We start from the raw sequence: 19,944 nt of genomic DNA on the forward strand, positions 1-19,944 counted from the left end.
AAGTATATTTTGAAATAGTATGAAGCTTGGTTTGAGTATTAGATGATTGTAAGTTTATATTTATATTCTTTAAAATTGGAAAGTAAATATATGAAGTCGTTAAGAGGAAGATTTAGTTATATTCGATGAATTTCCAAAATGGAATTACTATATATATATATATATATATATATATATATATATATATATATATATATATATATATATATATATATATATATAAAAGTTTATATGAAAAAAGATCATGCATTCATGTATATATCTTGTGTGATAATTACATAACATGACACTTTATAGTCATTATTGCATAAATTATTTGACAAGTAATCAACATGCTTAATTAGACCATGACGTTAGTTATTTAAGAAATACCATAAAAACTATTTGTGTGACCCATGTATTACAAGAGTTAATTTAAAAAAAAAGTTAAATATGAAGGTCTGAATAATTGAGAACTTTGAATTTATAAAAAATAAGAAAAATAATGAATTATTAAAATGAAATGTTTTTTATCTTTTAAATTTAAACAAACAATTTAAATAAATAAATAAAAGAAACTAATAAAGTTTAATTTAAAATTTATGAAATTAGAAGGTAAGCTAATTAATAAAATTGATATGCATTTATTACTGTATTTATTGCAATTATTACATTAAAATATTATCTAGAATTTAATAAAATATGAGAACCAATAAAATGACATATGAAGATATTATAAATTTTATTTTATTTTGTTACATTCAATTAATGTTGAGGATCAATTATGAGATTGATTATGAACTTTACAAATGTAAAGATTTGGAAAAACTAACCAAGTAACACATTGCGTTCAAATATTTAAAGTAAAATATATAATTTTAGCATGAGCTTTTTACACTATATATCAAACAAGAAACAAATGAACCACTTAATTTTTATAAAACTAACAAGAAATTAGAGATGAAAAAAAAAAAAAAACAAATACAAGAAAATAAAGTCCAACATTACTCATTTTTCTAGTTCCCAACATGCCACTCACATTCCAAATATTTTCGTTCCATATCCATGATAAACCCTCCGGGATGAATCAAGATCTCAAAAAATCGTATCACCATACCAATCATTTGGAAACAACATATTTGGAGGAAGAAGAGAAAAAAAAATGAGCACCTATAGACCTTAAGAAGACTCCTCTACTTGAGATGATAGTTTTTAAATAAATCAATAGGCAAAATTGATTGATTAATATAAGAATCAACCCTTAGATGAATTTAATTTTAATGAGGTGTCGATCATTGACCCAAAATGAGAACTCTAATCTTAGGTACGGCAAGGATAATGTTGGTGGTTTACACCAATCATCTCACATGATGACTCGTTTCCTCAACCACTCTTGTAGATTACTTTTTTTTTTAGCTTCTCATCTATTTATAGAAAGGACTTATCTAAATACGATCATAAAAAGTATGATGCCATGTCATAATCTTTTGCCAGAATCTGACGAATGAGCATCAGTTGGACCATTTTTACGCATATAATTGATTAATAGTGTGATTGATAGATTATTATAAGTACAGGGCGGTAAATTGACAAAACATAAATCTCGAGGCGTCAAATCGAGAAATTGGTCTACAGTTCAAAGGGGAAATTTTATACAGAGTGATTGATATATAAAAGAGAGAGAAAATGCGAATCCGTCTCTTCATACCCAAGACGCCGAACGGTGAGCTGCAACACCACCAACCACCACCGTCGCTGGAAACCTCGAGATTTGAACTCGAACTCTTGCCGTTTTTTTCTAGCTCATTTGAAGTAAGTCCATCTTTCTCTCTCCATATCTGTATCCTATCTATATGCCTCTATGGATATGAAACTAGGGGTGGGATTTTCTTTGAATTGAACTGCTATATACGTATCTACACGTATATACATGGGGCATAAGAAGCGGAACGTTGCCACTCGCTCCAAAGCGGGGACAGCTGCTGTTAATACTCCTCCAGCCCCGCCGTCGTTTCCAATCGGTAACGACAGCAGCGATGGTGTTGAGGCTAGTTCACTCTCTACGGAACATAATTTAGGTGTGCATTCGTCGACTGTTCAAATAGTACAACGAAAAACTGATGTTCCTTTAGCGATTGAATCGGATAGTTACTCTACTGTGAAAGTCGAGTGTGAGAAAGCCTTAACTGCACTCAGACGAGGGAACCATAAAAAAGCCCTACGCTTGATGAAGGAGATGTGTGGAAAACATGAGAGTTCGAATCAGTTGGCGCTGATTCACAGGGTGCAAGGAACCATCTGTGTTAAGGTTGCTTCCATTATTGATGATCCCAATGCAAAGCAGCGGCATTTGAAGAATGCAATTGATTCGGCTAAAAAGGCAGTGATGTTGTCACCAAGTTCAATTGAGTTTGCACATTTTTATGCAAATTTGTTGTATGAATCAGCTAATGAAGGGAAGGATTATGAAGAGGTGGTGCAGGAGTGTGAGCGTGCTTTGGCTGTTGAGAATCCTGTAGATCCAGGAAAGGAGAGTTTACAGGATGAGAGCCAGCAGAAGATCTTGTCTGCTGATGCAAGGATTGGGCATGTACAGAATGAACTCCGGTCATTGGTTCAGAAGTCCAACATTGCTTCAATTTCGTCTTGGATGAAGAATCTAGGAAATGGGGAGGAAAAGTTTAGGCTCATTCCTCTTAGGAGAGTTCCGGATGACCCCATGGATGTAAGGTTAGTGCAAGCCAGAAGGCCAAATGAAATTAAGAAAGCAAATAAGACAGACGAAGAACGCAAGAAAGAGATTGAAGTAAAAGTGGCTGCAGCAAGGCTGTTGCAACAGAAGTTAGAGTCATCCCAATCCCAAACTGATGGAGATAAGAGTTCAGAACTTTCTTCTGGATCTAGCCAACGTGTGGGTGAACGGAGGAAGAGTGCGAAGGTGAAAAAGAATGCAACATCTGCTGAGAGAAAGGATTGTGTTCATCCTTTTTGGAAGTCCATGAACTTGAATTCAAAGAAAGACTTGTTCAAGATTAGTGTATCAGATCTTAAGGCCCATTTTAGATCACTAAAAGATGGATTGGCTTATGAAGTCGTTTCGGAAGCTTTGTCCTTCGGGGAAGCTAATAATAGTTGGAAATTTTGGATGTGCTGCAGATGCAATGAGAAATTTCCAGATCCTGAACTGCACATGCAGCATGTTATAAGTGAGCACATGGGTAGCTTATTGCCCAATTTGCAGGAAATGTTGCCTCCAAGTGTAGACAATGAGTGGACTGAAATGCTTCTAACATTCCCTTGGAAAGCACTTGATGTCAATGCTGCGATCAATATGGTCGAAATGCAATCAGGTTCATTAGCTGCTAGCTTTGATGACAGACCATATTTCCATCCTGACAGCTGGCCACTTGCTGAAGACATTGAGCGGACAAAGCTACTTGAAAAAATTCATTCGTCATTCCAGTTGCTTATTAAACATAAATACCTTGCAGCTAGTCATCTTACTAAGGTTATACAGTTTGCAGTGGATGAGCTACATTCTCGGCTCCTTAATTGCGGTGTGGATCAATCACCCATTTGCATATGCTTTCTGGGAGCAACCGAACTTAGGAAAGTGCTCAAATTCTTGCAAGAGATATCTCATTCTTGTGGACTAAGTAGGTATTCAGAGAAAGGTAATCTTCTGGAAGACTTGAATAGGTCCACCCGTGTGATTGAAATGACTGAAAAGATAGTATTCAATGAAGATAGGTCATGTCTCTTGTTAGAGCCGTGTCTTCTTAATAGTGTTGGCTCTGAAAATGGGTTGGTATATGATGATGATTCTTTATTGTCATGGATATTTTCGGGTCCCACAAGTGGGGAACAGTTGACATTCTGGACGCAGTCTAGAGAGGAGAGGGTGCATCAAGGAATGGAGACTCTACAGATGCTTGAAAAGGAATTTAATCATCTTCATGCGTTATGTGAAAGAAAGTTAGAGCATACAAGCTATGAAGAAGCTTTGCAGCAAGTGGAAGATCTCTGTCTAGAAGAAGGTAAGAAAAGGGAATACTCTACAGAATCTACACGACAAAGTTATGAATTTGTTTTGAGGAAGCGACATGAAGATCTTATGGTGAGCTGCGATGATGCCATGCCACCTGTCAACAAATTTGAGGTGGATGCCTTGGCAAATGTTTTAAAAGAAGCTGAATCTTTGAATGTTAACCAGTTTGGGTTTGTGAATGCTCATCTATGTGACTTGGAATCTGGTGAAGATGACTATCTGCATCAAGTGGATTCTTGTATAGAAGTTGCAATCCAGAAGCAGAAAGAACAGTTGTCGATTGAGGTTAGTTTGATTTATGGAGATGTATATTTTATATTTATGTGTAGTATCTATACTTCATCTTACTTTTTTGAAGATACAGCTCAGCAAAATTGATGCAAGAATCATGCGAACTGTAACTGGAATGCAGCAGTTGGAATCTAAGCTCAGTCCTGCATCTGTCCATGATTTTGGACTCATAGTTGTGCCTCTAGTAAAGTCTTTCTTGCGGGTTCGTGTATTTATGAGTTTCTATTGACTGTTACCATGTCTATGCATGAGATCTTATTTTCCCCTTTTCTTTAGGCACTCCTAGAAGATTTGGCAGAGAAAGATGCCACAGAGAAGTCGGATGCTGCAAGAGAAGCTTTTCTAGCAGAACTTGCTCTAGATTCTAAAAAGGGGGCTGGTAATGATAAGCTAAAAGATAAAAAAAAGAACAGGGATTATAGAAAAATAAAGGATTCTAAGGTTTGAAACAAATGAGTGTTACTTATGTTCTAATGTTCTATAAGACAATGGATTGGAATGCTTGCTAATAATCCTGTTATGTGTGCAGGCTATAAACAATAGTGAGGTACATATTTTAGCCCATGAGAATGCAGAAACTGTTGATGAAAATGAAGATGCTTTTAACCAACTGAAAGATGAAGCAATGCGTAGAAAAATTGAGCTTGAAGCTGAGGAAAGAAAGCTTGAAGAAACTTTGGAATACCAAAGACGGATTGAGAATGAGGCAAAACAAAAGCATCTTGCAGAGCAACTTAAAAATAATCATGCAGACAATGAATTAAGATCTTCAAGGCAGGTGAGTATTGAAGTGGGTGCATGTTATTGTTGCCTTTTTCTCATGTTAGATGCAACTATGAGTTGTGATAATTGCATGTGAATGCTCAAGGATAATAAAATTTTGCTTTAATAGGTGACTTACAATTACATACCTTTTCTTCTAGGAACCACTGAAACAGAATAATGAAGGGATTGCAGAAGATGCTGTTTTGCTTTTCGATCAGAAAACAGGAAGAAAAAGTAGGCGCCAAAAAAATGCCACCAAATTAATTGATGGGAAGCAGCAACCTGTGTTGTTGGAGAAGGAAAATGTTGAAGTTGGACAAATTCTGCTCATAAAGGGTGTTGAAGATGATAACAGTAAGTGTCTCTTGTTAATTTAACACCCATTGTTCTTGTCTCAAAGCTTCAACTTTCTCGGTTTACTTAGCATAATAATAGCCATGTACTTTCTACTTTCATTTCTTCCTATTATAGCATTATATTTTGAAAAATCTATGGAACTATATCAATGTCATCTAAATACAAATCAAGTTTCACTGCTATATGAGGGAAGAATATTCAAATTAAAATGTCCTAATAAGAAAGAAAGTACAATGCTATACTTTGTAGATTTTTCAAAGTACAATGCCTTGATTAATAAAAAAAACATTGAAAGTAAATGCTTTAATAGAAAGAAATGAATGTAGGATGATATAATATACATATAAATGAAAGTATGTTGCTGTTTATAATTTAGTGTTGCTTAGCTAACCCTGAGTTAGCACAGAGTAGGGTTTTTAAAATTTTTATACATTTTATCATTAAAAATTTAATCTACTACTATCTACTGCAACTTATTATGTGAAGAAATGATCTCATCAAATGGAGTTCATTTTGCCTGAACAACAGATAGTTCTTATTCAGGAGAAACTGGAACAAAGACATTGAGGCAGTTGCAAGCAGAAGAGGATGATGAAGAAAGATTCCAAGCTGATCTTTTAAAAGCTGTACGCCAAAGCCTTGGTATTTTTTTTTTGCCTTATCTCTACTAGAAGAATCTATGATTATCATGTTATTTTGATTATTTTTAAGTGATTTACCCATAGCATTCTCAATAATTGCAAGACATAGCAGCTTACTGTCATTTGTTGTGTATTACAGCATCCTACTTTCACTTTTTTTTTTTTAAATTATTTTTTCAGCATAATGCTTTGAATATATATATTTTTTCTTATTAAGACACTGCAGTTTTGAAAAATCTAGCCAATTATATGAGTGGAAATTGCTTTCTGTTTCAATTAAATTGCTATAATTGGGTAGATTTTTGAAAGTAAAATGCTGTAACAGGAAGAAATGAACAAATCAATGAAAGTATGTTGCTCTTACTTGCATATAATCTGAAAAATATGTTACATCTTTCTTATGCCTTAACTTAACATGTGTTTATAGAAGGGGAAGGCTCTCGTGTTACATCTATAGAAGTATTCTCTGACAAGGCAAAGGCAAAGGCAAATGCAAATGCAAGCGATGTATATGGTACAGGCCTGAAGAATGAAGCTGGTGAATACAACTGCTTTTTAAATGTCATTATTCAGGTTGGTATGTGAGGACTTGGTTTACTTTCCTATTTAATTGGGTTAACATTAACTGCAACATACTTTCATTGATTTGTTTATTATAATAGGCAGCATTCTATTTTGAAAAATCCACAAAAAAAAAAAAATCAGATAGATCTTTCAAAGTACAATGCATAATAAGAAAACAATTGGAAGTATAATGATGTACTAATAAAAGATACGTAAATGGGAGTTTGATTCCATAATACACAGCACAAATATGTTGTTATATCTTGCATTTGGGTGTTTTTAATTTTGTCAAGGGAATGAACCTTTTTCTCCTTCAATTTAAACTGCAGTCGTTATGGCATTTGAGAAGGTTCAGGGAAGAGTTTTTGAGGAGGTCCACATCAGCTCATCGCCATGTTGGCGATCCATGTGTGACTTGTGCTTTGTATGAGATTTTTATAGCTTTGAATACGGCTTCAATGGAGACAAGAGGTGAATCTGTTGCTCCTACTTCTCTGAGGATTGCTCTGAGCAATTTGTATCCAGACAGTAGTTTCTTTCAGGAGGTATATTCTGATATTCATATATGCATAAAAATAAAACTTATTGTTAATAAAATAAACTACACAACCAATTAAATTTCTGCATATGATTATGATATGACAGGCTCAAATGAACGATGCTTCTGAAGTATTGGGAGTGATATTTCATTGCCTTCACGAGTCATTTATATCTGGTGATTCTGATATTATTAAACAAGTGGAAAGCAATGGCAATGTGGCAGGTGGTTGGGAATGTGCAAACAGTGGGTGTACAGCACATTCTCTTTTTGGAATGGACATTTTTGAACAGATGAATTGCTACAATTGTGGGTTGGAATCTAGACGTATGAAATACACCACTTTCTTTCACCAAATCAATGCCAATGCCCTCAGGACTATGAAGGCATGCCTGCTTCTATCCATCTCCTTAATTTCAATTTTCCTTTAATTAATGATTATCAAGTTTCTGTTGTGAATTCAGGTTATGTGTCCAGAGAGCTCATTTGATGAGCTGTTAAACCTTGTTGAGATGAATCATCAGTTAGCTTGTGATCCTGAGGATGCTGGATGTGGGAAGCTTAACTATATTCATCATATTCTTTCTACTCCACCTCATGTTTTCACAACAGGTAGGTGATGGATGATGAGTCATCAGATGGTCAAACTCAAAGTCAAACCATATATACATATTTTTTTTCTAACTAAGGTTTTGTTTTTGTAGTGCTTGGATGGCAGAATACTTGTGAAAGTGTTGAAGATATAAAGGCCACATTGGCAACCCTAGCTACTGAAATTGATATCAGTGTTCTTTATCGTGGCCTTGATCCCATGAACAGGCATTGTCTAGTTTCAGTGGTAAATTACGCTCATTAAATATAATATATATATATATATATATATTTTTAAAAATAATATATATATATATATATATATATATATATATATTTTACTTGTTAAGTTTGTTAAACTATTATGTTTTAGGTGTGTTATTACGGGCAGCACTACCATTGCTTTGCCTACAGTCACGATCATCAACAGTGGATGATGTATGATGACAACACAGTCAAGGTATTTATTTATTTGTTCTCTCTGGAATTTTTTTTATTTATTTTTCTTGTGTAGTAAAGTAAAGTAATAATGTGTAATTTTGTAGGTGATTGGAAGGTGGGAAGATGTCCTTACAATGTGTGAAAAAGGACATCTGCAACCCCAGGTTCTTTTCTATGAAGCTGTACACTAAATAGCAAACCATTCAGACATTATTACATTTTTTTGATGGTGATAGATGGATATGTGGAGTTACAGAAACACAATCAATGTATGTGCATTTTAGCAAACCAACGGATACATACATAAAAAAACATGACAGGAAAGAGAGATGATGTTATATGTATTAGTATAAAGAAATTTTGTAGGAGAAATTGAAATTGGCCTTCCCAGCAAAGTTTTGATCTGGAATTTGGAAAACAAGAAAATGTAAATTGTACTAAGATGGATCAATGTAAGTGGCTAAGCAATAGTTATGAATATGTGCCATAGACTCTCTACTTTTTACAATTTTGAAAGAGCTACTGTATAGATCGATCATACTTTTTGATAAGATGATGAAAACTCGGGTTTGGGGTTACCCAACATGTATTCACATTTCAACTCTTGTAATATAGGACTTGTGATTAAAAAATAATAATTAAGTGAAGAAAGCCCGTGTGCTCTTCTTTGCCATTATTCTGTTATTTACAATTTTTTTTTTTATGTTAGACTTAGATATCTGATTTCAGTTCTTGTAAAACAAACCAAATAAGTTGGAAATTGGCAAAACTCTTTGATATGGTTCGTTTTAGAAGCTTATACACCTAGCATGTTACATGCAGTAGCATTTCATCGATGATAAAGATGGATGTCAAGATTTAGGTTTTGTAGTTCAAGAATGCTGTCGTTGGTTGTGGAACACAATGCGTTTATAGTTGGATGTATGATTCTTAAAATCCCAATCTTGATTTTAAGATCTCTCAAGTAAAAAAACAATCTCCATTAGACCAACATCAATTTGAAGTGGGACCTATTTTATCTGATCCTTTCTCTTAACTCTTTTTATATATCAAGCCTAAAAAAATCTTTCATTCAACTAGAAATAAAGCAACAAAACTTCATCTGTTCATCTCAAATTAATTGTATTTCTTTTTCTGTTTAAGATGTTTTTTTTTCCTAACTTTTGTAGTTTGCAACAACAAAAATTATGGTTAAAGTTTAAAAAGTTAAAAGTGATTCTACTGTTGATTTCTCAGAGGGTGTTTGGCTAGGTTTGTTAAGACAAATTACTAGCTTATTAGAGATTCAACACCCTATAAGTTAAAAAAATGTATGCTTACTTAATCATATAAAGGTAAATAATATTTTAAAAATTGAAAAAAAAAACATTCTTGCCATGTATGCTTACTTGATCATATAAAACTTAAATAATATTTATAATGATTTATCTTATCTCAATCAAATTAATCTCTCTTACAATTACCCCACCCCACCCAAATATATTTTTAGTCACTCTTCGAAATTCGAATATAATATCTACTACAAATCTCCAAAATTTAAGACGTTAAACTATGCTATTTCAATGGAAGCCGTAAATTAAGAAGAAAGTGAAATATGTTTGCAAATTTTTATATAAGAGAGTATTATATATTCAAATTTTTAAATCTCCAAGACCCACAGTGAAGTGAGTCTGACCACATGTCAAAATTGAAAACTCCACATGCAAAGCAAACAAACAAACTCCCACTTAATTCGCATTCTTCGTTTTTTACTTGGTCTCATTAACTCCACCAAATCCTCTCATGCATACAAACAATACATCAGGACTCCTTCCAATTCTCACTTCCTTGCTTTTTTCACCATTTCTTACCCAAATTTGGCTCCCGGCTATGACCCTCAAAGGCGGCACCACCCAAGCATGCGCTGCCTGCAAATACCAACGAAAAAGATGCACCCCTGAGTGCCCACTTGCCCCCCACTTCCGCCCTGAACACACCGAGATCTTCAAAAACGCACACAAACTATTCGGTGTCAAAAACATCCTTAAAGTCCTCGATCAAATCGACCCTTCTCAAAAAACCGAAGCCATGCGTTCCATGATCTACCAAGCCAACATGCGCGACCGCTTCCCCGTTCACGGTTGTTACGGGATCGTCATTCAGCTTCAGATTCAAATTCGCCAGGCCGAGAAAGAGCTATACGCTGTTTTATCGCAGCTCGAGTTTTATAAAAACCAGAGACCACAACATGAGATCGTGTTGTCGCCTCTCGACTCCCCCGAGTCGCAACGGTTGCAACTCGGAATGGGAGTCGAACAACCGGGCAGTGCCGCCGCAACCACGGCGGCACTTACCCTTTTTCAACACGAAGGTGTTGGTGGTGATGATAGCCACCAGCAACCGCAACAACAACCATTTGTTCTGACATCGGGGTTACCGATTCCGTATAGTGGAAACGGAAATGGGCATGATGGGTATAATAATAATTCTGGGATTCATATGGATTTGAAGGAGAATATGAATTTTGTTTGGGGTCAACAAACGTATTGTAATGAGAATGAGAATAAGAATGATGATGGTGGAAAAGGTGTAGTGTCTACGTTGCAGTCTGAATTGGTTAATAGCACACAGCAGTTGACTATTCAAGATGAAGTGACTCATGACTATGATGAAATCTATCCGTTTTTTGATACTATCGATGACACTCAATCGTATATGGATTCTAAGGAGGCTAATGACTCAAGGTATATAGTATACACCCTTTTCAGTACTAATTAATAACGAATTTTTTATATGTGCGTTTTCATTTTCTAATTACTATTATTTTTTTAAATTATTTACAGTCCGGAATCATCGCCTAAAGAAACCACACAGTCTGTTAAGCATGTTGCAGGGAATAACTTAAGAAGTGCTGAACTCCAAGTAAATAAGTCTTGTCCATTAAAACTGCGTTGTTACACAGGACAGAAAAAACCTTCTATAGGACTATTTACTCTGATGAAAATGAGGAGGGTATTCTTGTCTTTCTCACATTCAAGAGATAAAAAAATTCCGTCCCACCTTTTTGGATGGAATAAAAAACTTCAATATTTGTCCTACTGACATCAATCAGAGTCCCGGTCTAATGCATGTTAAATGACAACTGCAGTAAAATTTGTTATGTTATGTCCTGTGTAACAAATGGGACCTAATGAGGTTAAACATTCTTGACAACTAAATTTAACTTTTTTTTTTTTTTCTGAATTTAATCTGCAGTTAGGAATCATGAGTCAAGAATACCAGGCAATTGCTTAGATGAGTTGAGAGAACAAAAGTACACAGCTAAAAAGAGTGCCTTCTTTTACTTTGCTATAGCCAGACAGATATATAATCGTAAGGCGATAGATTAGCAGTGGTTCACTACATTTTTTTTTCTACATTTTTCCTAGTTTATTATTTCGGGAGTATATCATACATTGAACAAAGTTGAGAGTCGTTTTTTCAGAATATTATTCTATTCATTTGTTATCTTTTTTCCTTGAGCATCAAAATATTGGTTTCATTTTTGCTAATATATAGTACATGTACGCTTAATAGATGGATAAATACTTATTAGTAGTACTAAAATCTGACCCAAAATTCATGTATGTTTAAATATAAAAACGATTAAGTCTTTTTATTTTCACAGTAGTTTGGGCATCATATATAAAACTAGCCTAAGTTAACTATTCAACTTGCAGGAAGAGAGACAGTTTTACAGTTCATTTAGGAAAGGTAAGATGATTTACAGATGACCTACATCTACCAGACAAAAGGCATCAAATCAATGAACACTGGGCAAAATTGAGGTAAACTTTTAAGTAACCCAAAAAAATATTTTTACTTAAGTGTGGAATGTGGTCCAGATAAGTGCTTGATGAAAAGCATGGAGAAATGGAAGGGAAAAAAAAAAGCAAATCTGCAAAAGTAGAACTTAATGGGGAAAGCCTCATTTCCCATACTTTTCACATTAAGCCATTCTTTTTGCACCAAGTCAAATGAAAAAATGGCTAGAGACCAAAGTGAGACAAATAAAAAAGTATGTTGTTATACTATGAACTTAATCCACTAATTTAAAACATATAAATGGACTTCTATAGAAAATAGTGTCATTATAATACCTGCAAGTCAGCCCATCATAACTTGCTACATATTCAGCGTAATAGTTGCAGGAAGTGTCGTATTCCTGAAAGCATCATCATCATCATCATCATCAAGAGTTAATGAAGTATGTGATATCATATTAAATATGATATAAAACTTTAGAAATACAATAATGGCGTTTGTATGACCTTATAGAGTGGATGCTGGTACCAAAAAGAAACCACCGATAAGCAGTCATTGCAATTCTTGTAACGGAAATAATGGATATGCTCGCATGATGAATTTTTTGTTCACATATGAATAACCTGCAATTGAACAAGGAAAATGTCCTTAAGAACTTTAATGACTTTCAAACAAAGGATATCCATATAAAGCATGAGCAAGCCAAAGCTTAATAAAATTACAATATAAGCATATGCAGAGAAATTGAAGATCTTAAACTAAATAAAAGTATAGAATCTGATTTCTGGATTCATATAGTATAGGGAAGGAGTAGTAAGAAAATAAATTTAGGGGAAATGAACAAATTGAAGAAAATTTACATAAATCGCAGTAAGAATGCAAACCTCGTCTTCCCCGGCAGATTGATAGTTCCAGAATCAAATCACGATTGAGTGCTTCGTGGAGCCGGCGATACGGACTTATGGAGGCCATGGGTATGAAGGAGAGGAAGCGTTGGCGCCTCCCTCCCGCCATAATTGGTTTTGTAACAAACTATCCATAGATTAGGCTAACTACGTTAAATTTAAACATAAAGATAACATAACATTTGTTGAATTATTTTTACATATTCTGTTTATTTTTTTATTAGAATATTTTAATATAAAAATCTATCCGGTTATAATAATTTTTCTGTATATTTAAAAAACAACAACGATTTTTGTTGAATTGTTTTTTACAATAATTTGTTTTTTTATAATATTTTATTTTAATCCAGTTATAATAATATTTTCTATATACATAACATTTTTGTTAGATTAGATATAGAAATTATAATCTTCTAAAAAGAAAAAAAGGTTATAAGTACATTATTATAATTGAGTGTATATCTTTTTAAACATAATGTCTTGGTAAAAAAACCTATACCGTTATAATATAAGAAATGATTTTCTTATAAACGGTTTAATTTACATGGTAAATTTATTGTATTAATAAAAAAAAGTGTACAAGCATATGAGTGAGTGAAACTCCCACACTTCATATATATATATATATATATATATATATATATATATATATATATATATATATATATATCTCCTATCCTGATAAAACAGTACCAATATGCCACGTGTCATTGTATTAGCCCCCCTCATCGATTTATCCCGCCTAAAATCCTTAAGTGATTTTCCTAAACTACCCTCTGTGCCTCTTATTCATTCGTCATTATCGGGAGAAAGCCGCTCATCGATTTGAAACCCTAATCTAGCCGCTCATCGGTCTCTCTCTCTCTCTCTCTCTCGGTTTCTTCATGTTCATATGATTTAGGAATTTATGATTCCATTGTTGTTTAGATTGTATGACATCTAAATATTGTTATTAAAAGAATTGCTAAGAATTCCATAGATGTTCAATCATCCAACCCCTGTTAAAGGTTGATTTATGATTGATTTATGAAATCGGAGTCAAAGTGAAGTAGGAAGCAATTACAATTTAGAAAGATCGAAACTTTAGGAGGATGGGTTTCATCGGAGATTCGATCAGTTCGTTCATTTCAGACAAGCCTTAGAGCGGGCCATCACTCTGGGTACACTATCCTATCTCTTTCTACAACATGTAACCTAGATGTATGCCTTCACTCATTCATTTCTGATTTCTGATTTCTGCATATGATACGAGAATTCTATTATCCCCATTTTCATGCATCTCTATTATTCTGTTCTCAAATTTTTTATACTTATGCAAAAAACCTAAATTTGCATTGATGGAGTAGTTTCAGAGCATTACATCTTGTATAAAATTAGGATGATAAAGCAAAAGCCTCTTTGTATAACTCATACTTTTAAGTTCTTATATTTGTGAATGAGATTCTGGTTCCAATCAAAGATTGTTTCTTGAAATAACTTAAATAACTATTTTTTTTATAATATTATTATTTTTAAATGGTGTAAACAACAATCTAGATTTAAGCTTAATGGTGACATGCCAATGTAAAATGTGCCTTTAAATATATTTGATTTTTATCAGATTACTTAAGATACATTTTGGTTTTGACTTCAGGTATGATTGTTTCATCTGAATAATTCTATGGAAATTTCTAATGTGTGTGACTGGTAGTGAATCACCTGTTGTAGTTGATCTTTTTGAAAGCATGGATCCTGCATTCCAAAGGGTAAGTTTGTCCAATTTATTACTTTTCTTTTTGACTTGTGAATATACAATATTTATACAAATCTTTATAAGTTTCCACATCAAGCAGATGTATGAATTCTTTAATTTTTGCTTCATATATTTTAAGGGAGATATTATGTTCTTATGAATGGGTTAAATGAAAAGACCAACTACCAATCAAAATCAAAATCAATATTAACCCAAGCAAACAGTTTATTTCTTTATTTTTGAAATATATTCATTTATATTTCAACTAAATGATAATAATTGATAAATACTAATAATTTCAGGAGGAAGGTTATATATGGGAAAAGGAAGAGTCAGTGGTGGAGGAATTATTGGTGAAACAGGTGAAAAATTGGGAAATATGATGATTGGATCTGGAAGAGGGAGATCTTCACCAACACCAATGAAGGCTGGAATGGCAAATGGTAGATCCGATTTGTTTTCTGGAAGGCTATATTGACATATATACCCCTTTAGTTAATCTGATTGTGAGAAGGGTCTTGTATTGTGTGTGCTGGGGTCAAAGGTCAAATCTGGAAATAAGTGGATTGGTCTTTATGTTTTTAGAATGTGTTGGTTATGTTTTTTTTTTCTATATGAAAATTTTGAAAATTTTAACAGTTTGACAATATGTCTTTAATGTGGTTAAGAATATAATAATCTTCACTCTTAACCAAAATAAATATGTTTTTTTCAATCTTGCTGCCTTCTTAGTAGCAAGAATTTATAGGCGATTTTCAAGATATTGTTGCATGCAACCAGACAAGAGAGATGCAATAACGAAAATTGGCACCCTTCTTATCCATTCAATAAAACATCATATCCACATCTGGTATGCTTCCTGGATATCTCTTAATAAGTTGCATTAACTCCCAGGGCTCATCATCTACCAAAATAAAATACAATTAGCAATTGAACAGATCCATCACAACTATTTATCATTATTAGTGGATCTTGGTTAGGAAAGCTTCAAAGTAGACAAATTGATTCACAACAGATGTTTGAACTAAGCATTTGACCAAGATATTGAAACAAATCTATTATATGAATGGAATACATATTTTCAAGAAAAATCAGTTCATCACGATTCTATTGTGTATTATGTTTATTTTCTTGATGAATTGTGTGTGTATTTTCATTTAAATTGAAACAAATTTAATACATCATCATTGCAGGTGGTGTATAAACTGTTACAATAACTTTATTGTGTTTTTACATATTAATCATGAGTCTTTGTGACCTTCTTCACCCCTTTAAAGATTATATCATCACATATATTTTGTTTAGTTTTTGTTAGCAAACAATGATGTTTAATGTAAATAAATGTATATATCAAATAAATAATATTTCTTTTACCTTACGTTTATGAGGTTCGTTGAAATAAAAAGTATTTAAAAACTTTCATTCATCTATAATTTTACATTATCTTACTATATTTAACTTTATTTTTTCTTATTGATATACATAGTTCATAAAAAAAAGTAATTAAATACATACAAATTACAAAGTTATTAAAAAATACAATATTACAATTCATAAGTTTTTATAAATTAATGATATATTACTTATATAATCAATTTGTTAATTCTATTTAAAATTAGCACCCGTGGGTTCCACGGGTTTTAACCTAGTATATATATATATATATATATATATATATATATATATATATATATATATATATATATATATATATATATATATATATAGTTAAGATTAAATATGAACTACAAATATTGTGTGAATGTATAATTGCTTCTTATCCATTGGATTAACCAAATTTAATGGGTGTGATTTGATGGTACATATGATTAACATGGGATAGTATCCACTACATAACTACATTTATTTAGTTATAAAGGTATTTTAGTCTATTAAGCTATATTTAAAATGGAAGATTACTTATTTATTGCATAATTTAATGGAGTTTTTATTAAATACATACTTATCTTATTTTACAAAATTAAACATAGACAGTCACATCATTTTTTTTAAATACAGGTTCATATGACATTACGATGAGCATATATTGTCTTTCATTCTTAAAGAATATGATTTTAAGGACAATATTTTTTTTTAGAATGTCAATCTTAAAGGATACATCCCATATAAGAAATTTTATTAAAAGAGAAAAATAAAAATTACCTACATTTTAGGCAACTAATTTATATTAATCAATAAAATAAAATTCAATACACATCATATTATATTATGACTATAAGAATCATACGTTTCCAAGACAATAATTAGACATTTTAAAAAAAAATAATATTCTATGAGAATAAAAGAATAATTCAAATAACTACATTAAATATATAACTGATATTCTTGAAAAATATTACATGAACTACAAATACATAACTCACATTCTTGAAGAACAATACATGAACTAAGAATGCATAATCTGCATTCTTGAAGCATAAATAAAAAATTATTGAAAGAATAAAATACATTATTCAAGAATAATACATGAAAAATAAAATAATGATAAAAATTAAAAATACATAAAAAATTCTTGATGTACACACGATCAATTTGCAGCTCCATTCAACAGTCAGTTCCCTTGTTTCGTTCTTATGATTTCCATTCTTCAAGAATCAGTTTTCAAAAGGGCTTTGTGTATTCTTAAAGAATATGCTATTGATAAACCGGTGGTAGTGACAGATTGATGATGATAGTGGACAGATGAAGAAGTTATTTAACTAATAAAAGAAGCCAAACTCACTAACGATTAGCATCTCATTGAATGAATCTGAATCCCCAATCAAAGTGAAAGAATATAAGCTCAAAACAATATAAAATACCAAATTTCCCTAAATATACATCAAGTTAAAATATAAGAACTTCTCTAATCAGCAACCACATACATGACAACAACTATACATGGAAGGTAATAAGAAACAACTATACTAATGACTCATTCCAGTGAAAAACAACAAAACAACATCAAATAACAAGAATACTACACAAATCCTGCATTCTAGATGTCGTGTAATTAATCTCTAAATTAAGTAGTCTGTTGAGAAACATATGCAGTTAACAAATATAACAACAAGAAAAAGCATGTCAACCCAACTGGTAAAGCTTAGACGAGTCATGTACTAATGCTTTGCCCAACTGATGCAATCCAGTAGACCCCAAAGATCCACCATACAATTGAAAACATTGTATTTGCAATTTCATCCAAAAAAATAACTTCAATGCTAGAACTAAGCCTTAAATCCATAAGACAAAGGCTCAAAAGGAAACCAAAAAGAAACAAAACTTTAGATAGAAACTGAGACCCATCATAAAAAAAATGAGAAATCCATATTCAACCACATTCATCATAATGAAGCCGCCGGTTCCGGAGTTCGCCAAATGAAGCGGGTACCCAACAGGTAGCGGTTCCGAAAAAATAAAAATTAGAACCGGAACCGCTTAAGGCGGTTCCATAACTTTAGGAACCGGAACCACCTGAGGCATTTCCAGTTCCAGAATCGGCAGTTCCGAGGCTGTTCCGGTTCCAAAAGTGGGTACCCGGTTCCGATACTCATCCTTACTTAAAGCCACACTTCATCTGCATGGATCATTATATAAGTCAAATCTCTCCTCAACTATGCATTCAACCATACCAACTTAGATGTCCTTTGCTAGTAGCCGACTTCATACACATCTACACTGGAATAAGCCCCCTCCATGGTGTTACGAAGAATCTCAAATCTATTGGGAGATCTCCTTGGTGTATGCTTCAATTTTTCCATGACCTTTTTTTTTTCTTCTTATCACCCTCCATGCAATGTTGTTGTCGTGGTTTACATTTTATAAATTGGGCAGATGATCCTTGCCTTTATTTTTTGCTCTCACATGGTCATCGATAAATCTCATGCCCCTTGTTTTCGGTTTTATTGTCTAATTCATTTGTTGAAGCTAGTTCCCTCTATGTTGTCATAACATCTTTAAAATGGTATCAACAACTTTTGTAGGTTTACTTCACTACCAAAAGCTTTAATTTCACATTGTTAACAATACCATTGACAAAATCAAAGCTTTTGACGTTGATGGAAGCTTATAATCACACAAATAACACAAATAACAATTGAGTTTGAGTACGAATCACTTTGATGACATCTCTACTAGCAAGGTTGTAGAACTCGTTACTCGGTACCTGTTCGGCCGACTACCGAGTAGCGAGTACTCGGGGAGTATTCGGATTTGGAAATTCGTGTAGAAATATTTTTAGGGAAATTATATATGTCAAAATCATAAGATAAAATCATAAGTTGATTGAAATATATAACAAAATTAGATACATGTGAATACACAAAAAATGAAAAACACATAATGGTCTCACTTCGTGAATAATTGCTGAAAATTTAAGATATATATATATATATATATATATATATATATATATATATATATAGTAATAATCGCATGTGTGTGTGTTAAATAATAAATCATTAAGTAGATTATATATATTAATCACCGAGTTGACCGAATTTCACAAAACTACTCAATTCAGTAAGGGGCCAATAGGGGAGTACTCGGGATTATGTAACTCGCCTCAGCAAGGGGGGAGTAGTGAGTACTCGGAGGAGTAATCGGCCAACTCGGCGAGTTTTACAACACTGTCTACTAGCCTTGGGGATGAGAGTTGCAACTCCTTTGACGTGTTAGACTAAATGATGGTAAGTAGAGGTGTCAATCCACGACACGAAATGATGCTGAACAAAATTAGGACAAAATTGATATTCGAATTGATATTCGTATTATGTTTGTGTCTAGTGTAAAAAACAACTTGACATCGTGTTGTGTCATGTTCGTGTTTAAAATTTGACATGATTTTAACATGAGCTTGTCGTGTTTTGTATGCTTAAGTATGAAGTTAATAACTAATGGATATTTTATGTAATCTTTTATCGTGTTTTAACTAGACCGTTTTCCTATTATTTAAAAGAAACACAACATATCTCTTTGAACACCTTCCCTCCCATCTAATTTTGTGTCTATCTTCTTTCCTATACGGCATATCGTATTGTGTTTTGTTACATAAAAAATTGTCTTGTTATGTCACACAAATAAAAAGACAAAACGATTGTCCAATTTAACACACCAGCGGTAAGAGAACAACCACATAATCGGTTCTTATAATTTTCTCTTATGTATTTGATAACTAGTAAACATTTTTTTTTTCAAAATTGGTGTTATTTATATTTCTAACATCGTAACATTACATTGATTATTAGGATTTGATACAAAATTAAATATTATATACTATTCAACAGGTTTATCATAAATGATTATGATCA

At 32.6% G+C, this 19,944-nt stretch overlaps 2 protein-coding genes and 1 long non-coding RNA gene across 5 annotated transcripts; 2 read left to right on the forward strand and 1 right to left on the reverse strand.

The window, feature by feature from the left end:
- Positions 1-1,652: 1,652 nt before the first annotated feature.
- Positions 1,653-8,899, forward strand: LOC111916809 (uncharacterized). Of its 3 annotated transcripts, none has more exons than XM_023912477.3 (13): positions 1,653-4,312; positions 4,386-4,520; positions 4,595-4,759; positions 4,848-5,096; positions 5,242-5,437; positions 5,969-6,082; positions 6,509-6,654; positions 6,975-7,190; positions 7,291-7,569; positions 7,648-7,795; positions 7,888-8,021; positions 8,148-8,234; positions 8,320-8,899. In XM_023912477.3, exons 1-13 carry the CDS (start codon positions 1,910-1,912, stop codon positions 8,404-8,406), a joined length of 4,359 nt encoding a protein of 1,452 aa, XP_023768245.1. In that variant the 5' UTR covers positions 1,653-1,909; the 3' UTR covers positions 8,407-8,899. The 3 variants fall into 3 exon arrangements, with proteins under 3 accessions (XP_023768245.1, XP_023768247.1, XP_023768246.1); XM_023912479.3 differs by having other exon boundaries at positions 5,984-6,082; XM_023912478.3 differs by having other exon boundaries at positions 1,654-4,312; positions 4,392-4,520.
- A 1,185-nt stretch (positions 8,900-10,084) lies between these two features.
- On the forward strand, positions 10,085-11,055 carry LOC111916808 (LOB domain-containing protein 27). Its single transcript, XM_042896116.1, has 2 exons — positions 10,085-10,945; positions 11,038-11,055. Exons 1-2 carry the CDS (start codon positions 10,085-10,087, stop codon positions 11,053-11,055), a joined length of 879 nt encoding a protein of 292 aa, XP_042752050.1.
- A 51-nt stretch (positions 11,056-11,106) lies between these two features.
- LOC122196446 (uncharacterized) lies at positions 11,107-13,015 on the reverse strand. Its single transcript, XR_006187933.2, has 3 exons — positions 12,883-13,015; positions 12,505-12,621; positions 11,107-12,398 (listed from the first exon to the last, which is right to left on the reverse strand). It is a non-coding gene; the product is annotated as an uncharacterized LOC122196446 (long non-coding RNA).
- Between the last annotated feature and the right edge of the window lie 6,929 nt (positions 13,016-19,944).

This window comes from Lactuca sativa, chromosome 1 (genome assembly GCF_002870075.4).
Source record: "Lactuca sativa cultivar Salinas chromosome 1, Lsat_Salinas_v11, whole genome shotgun sequence".
Lineage (NCBI taxonomy): Eukaryota > Viridiplantae > Streptophyta > Magnoliopsida > Asterales > Asteraceae > Lactuca > Lactuca sativa.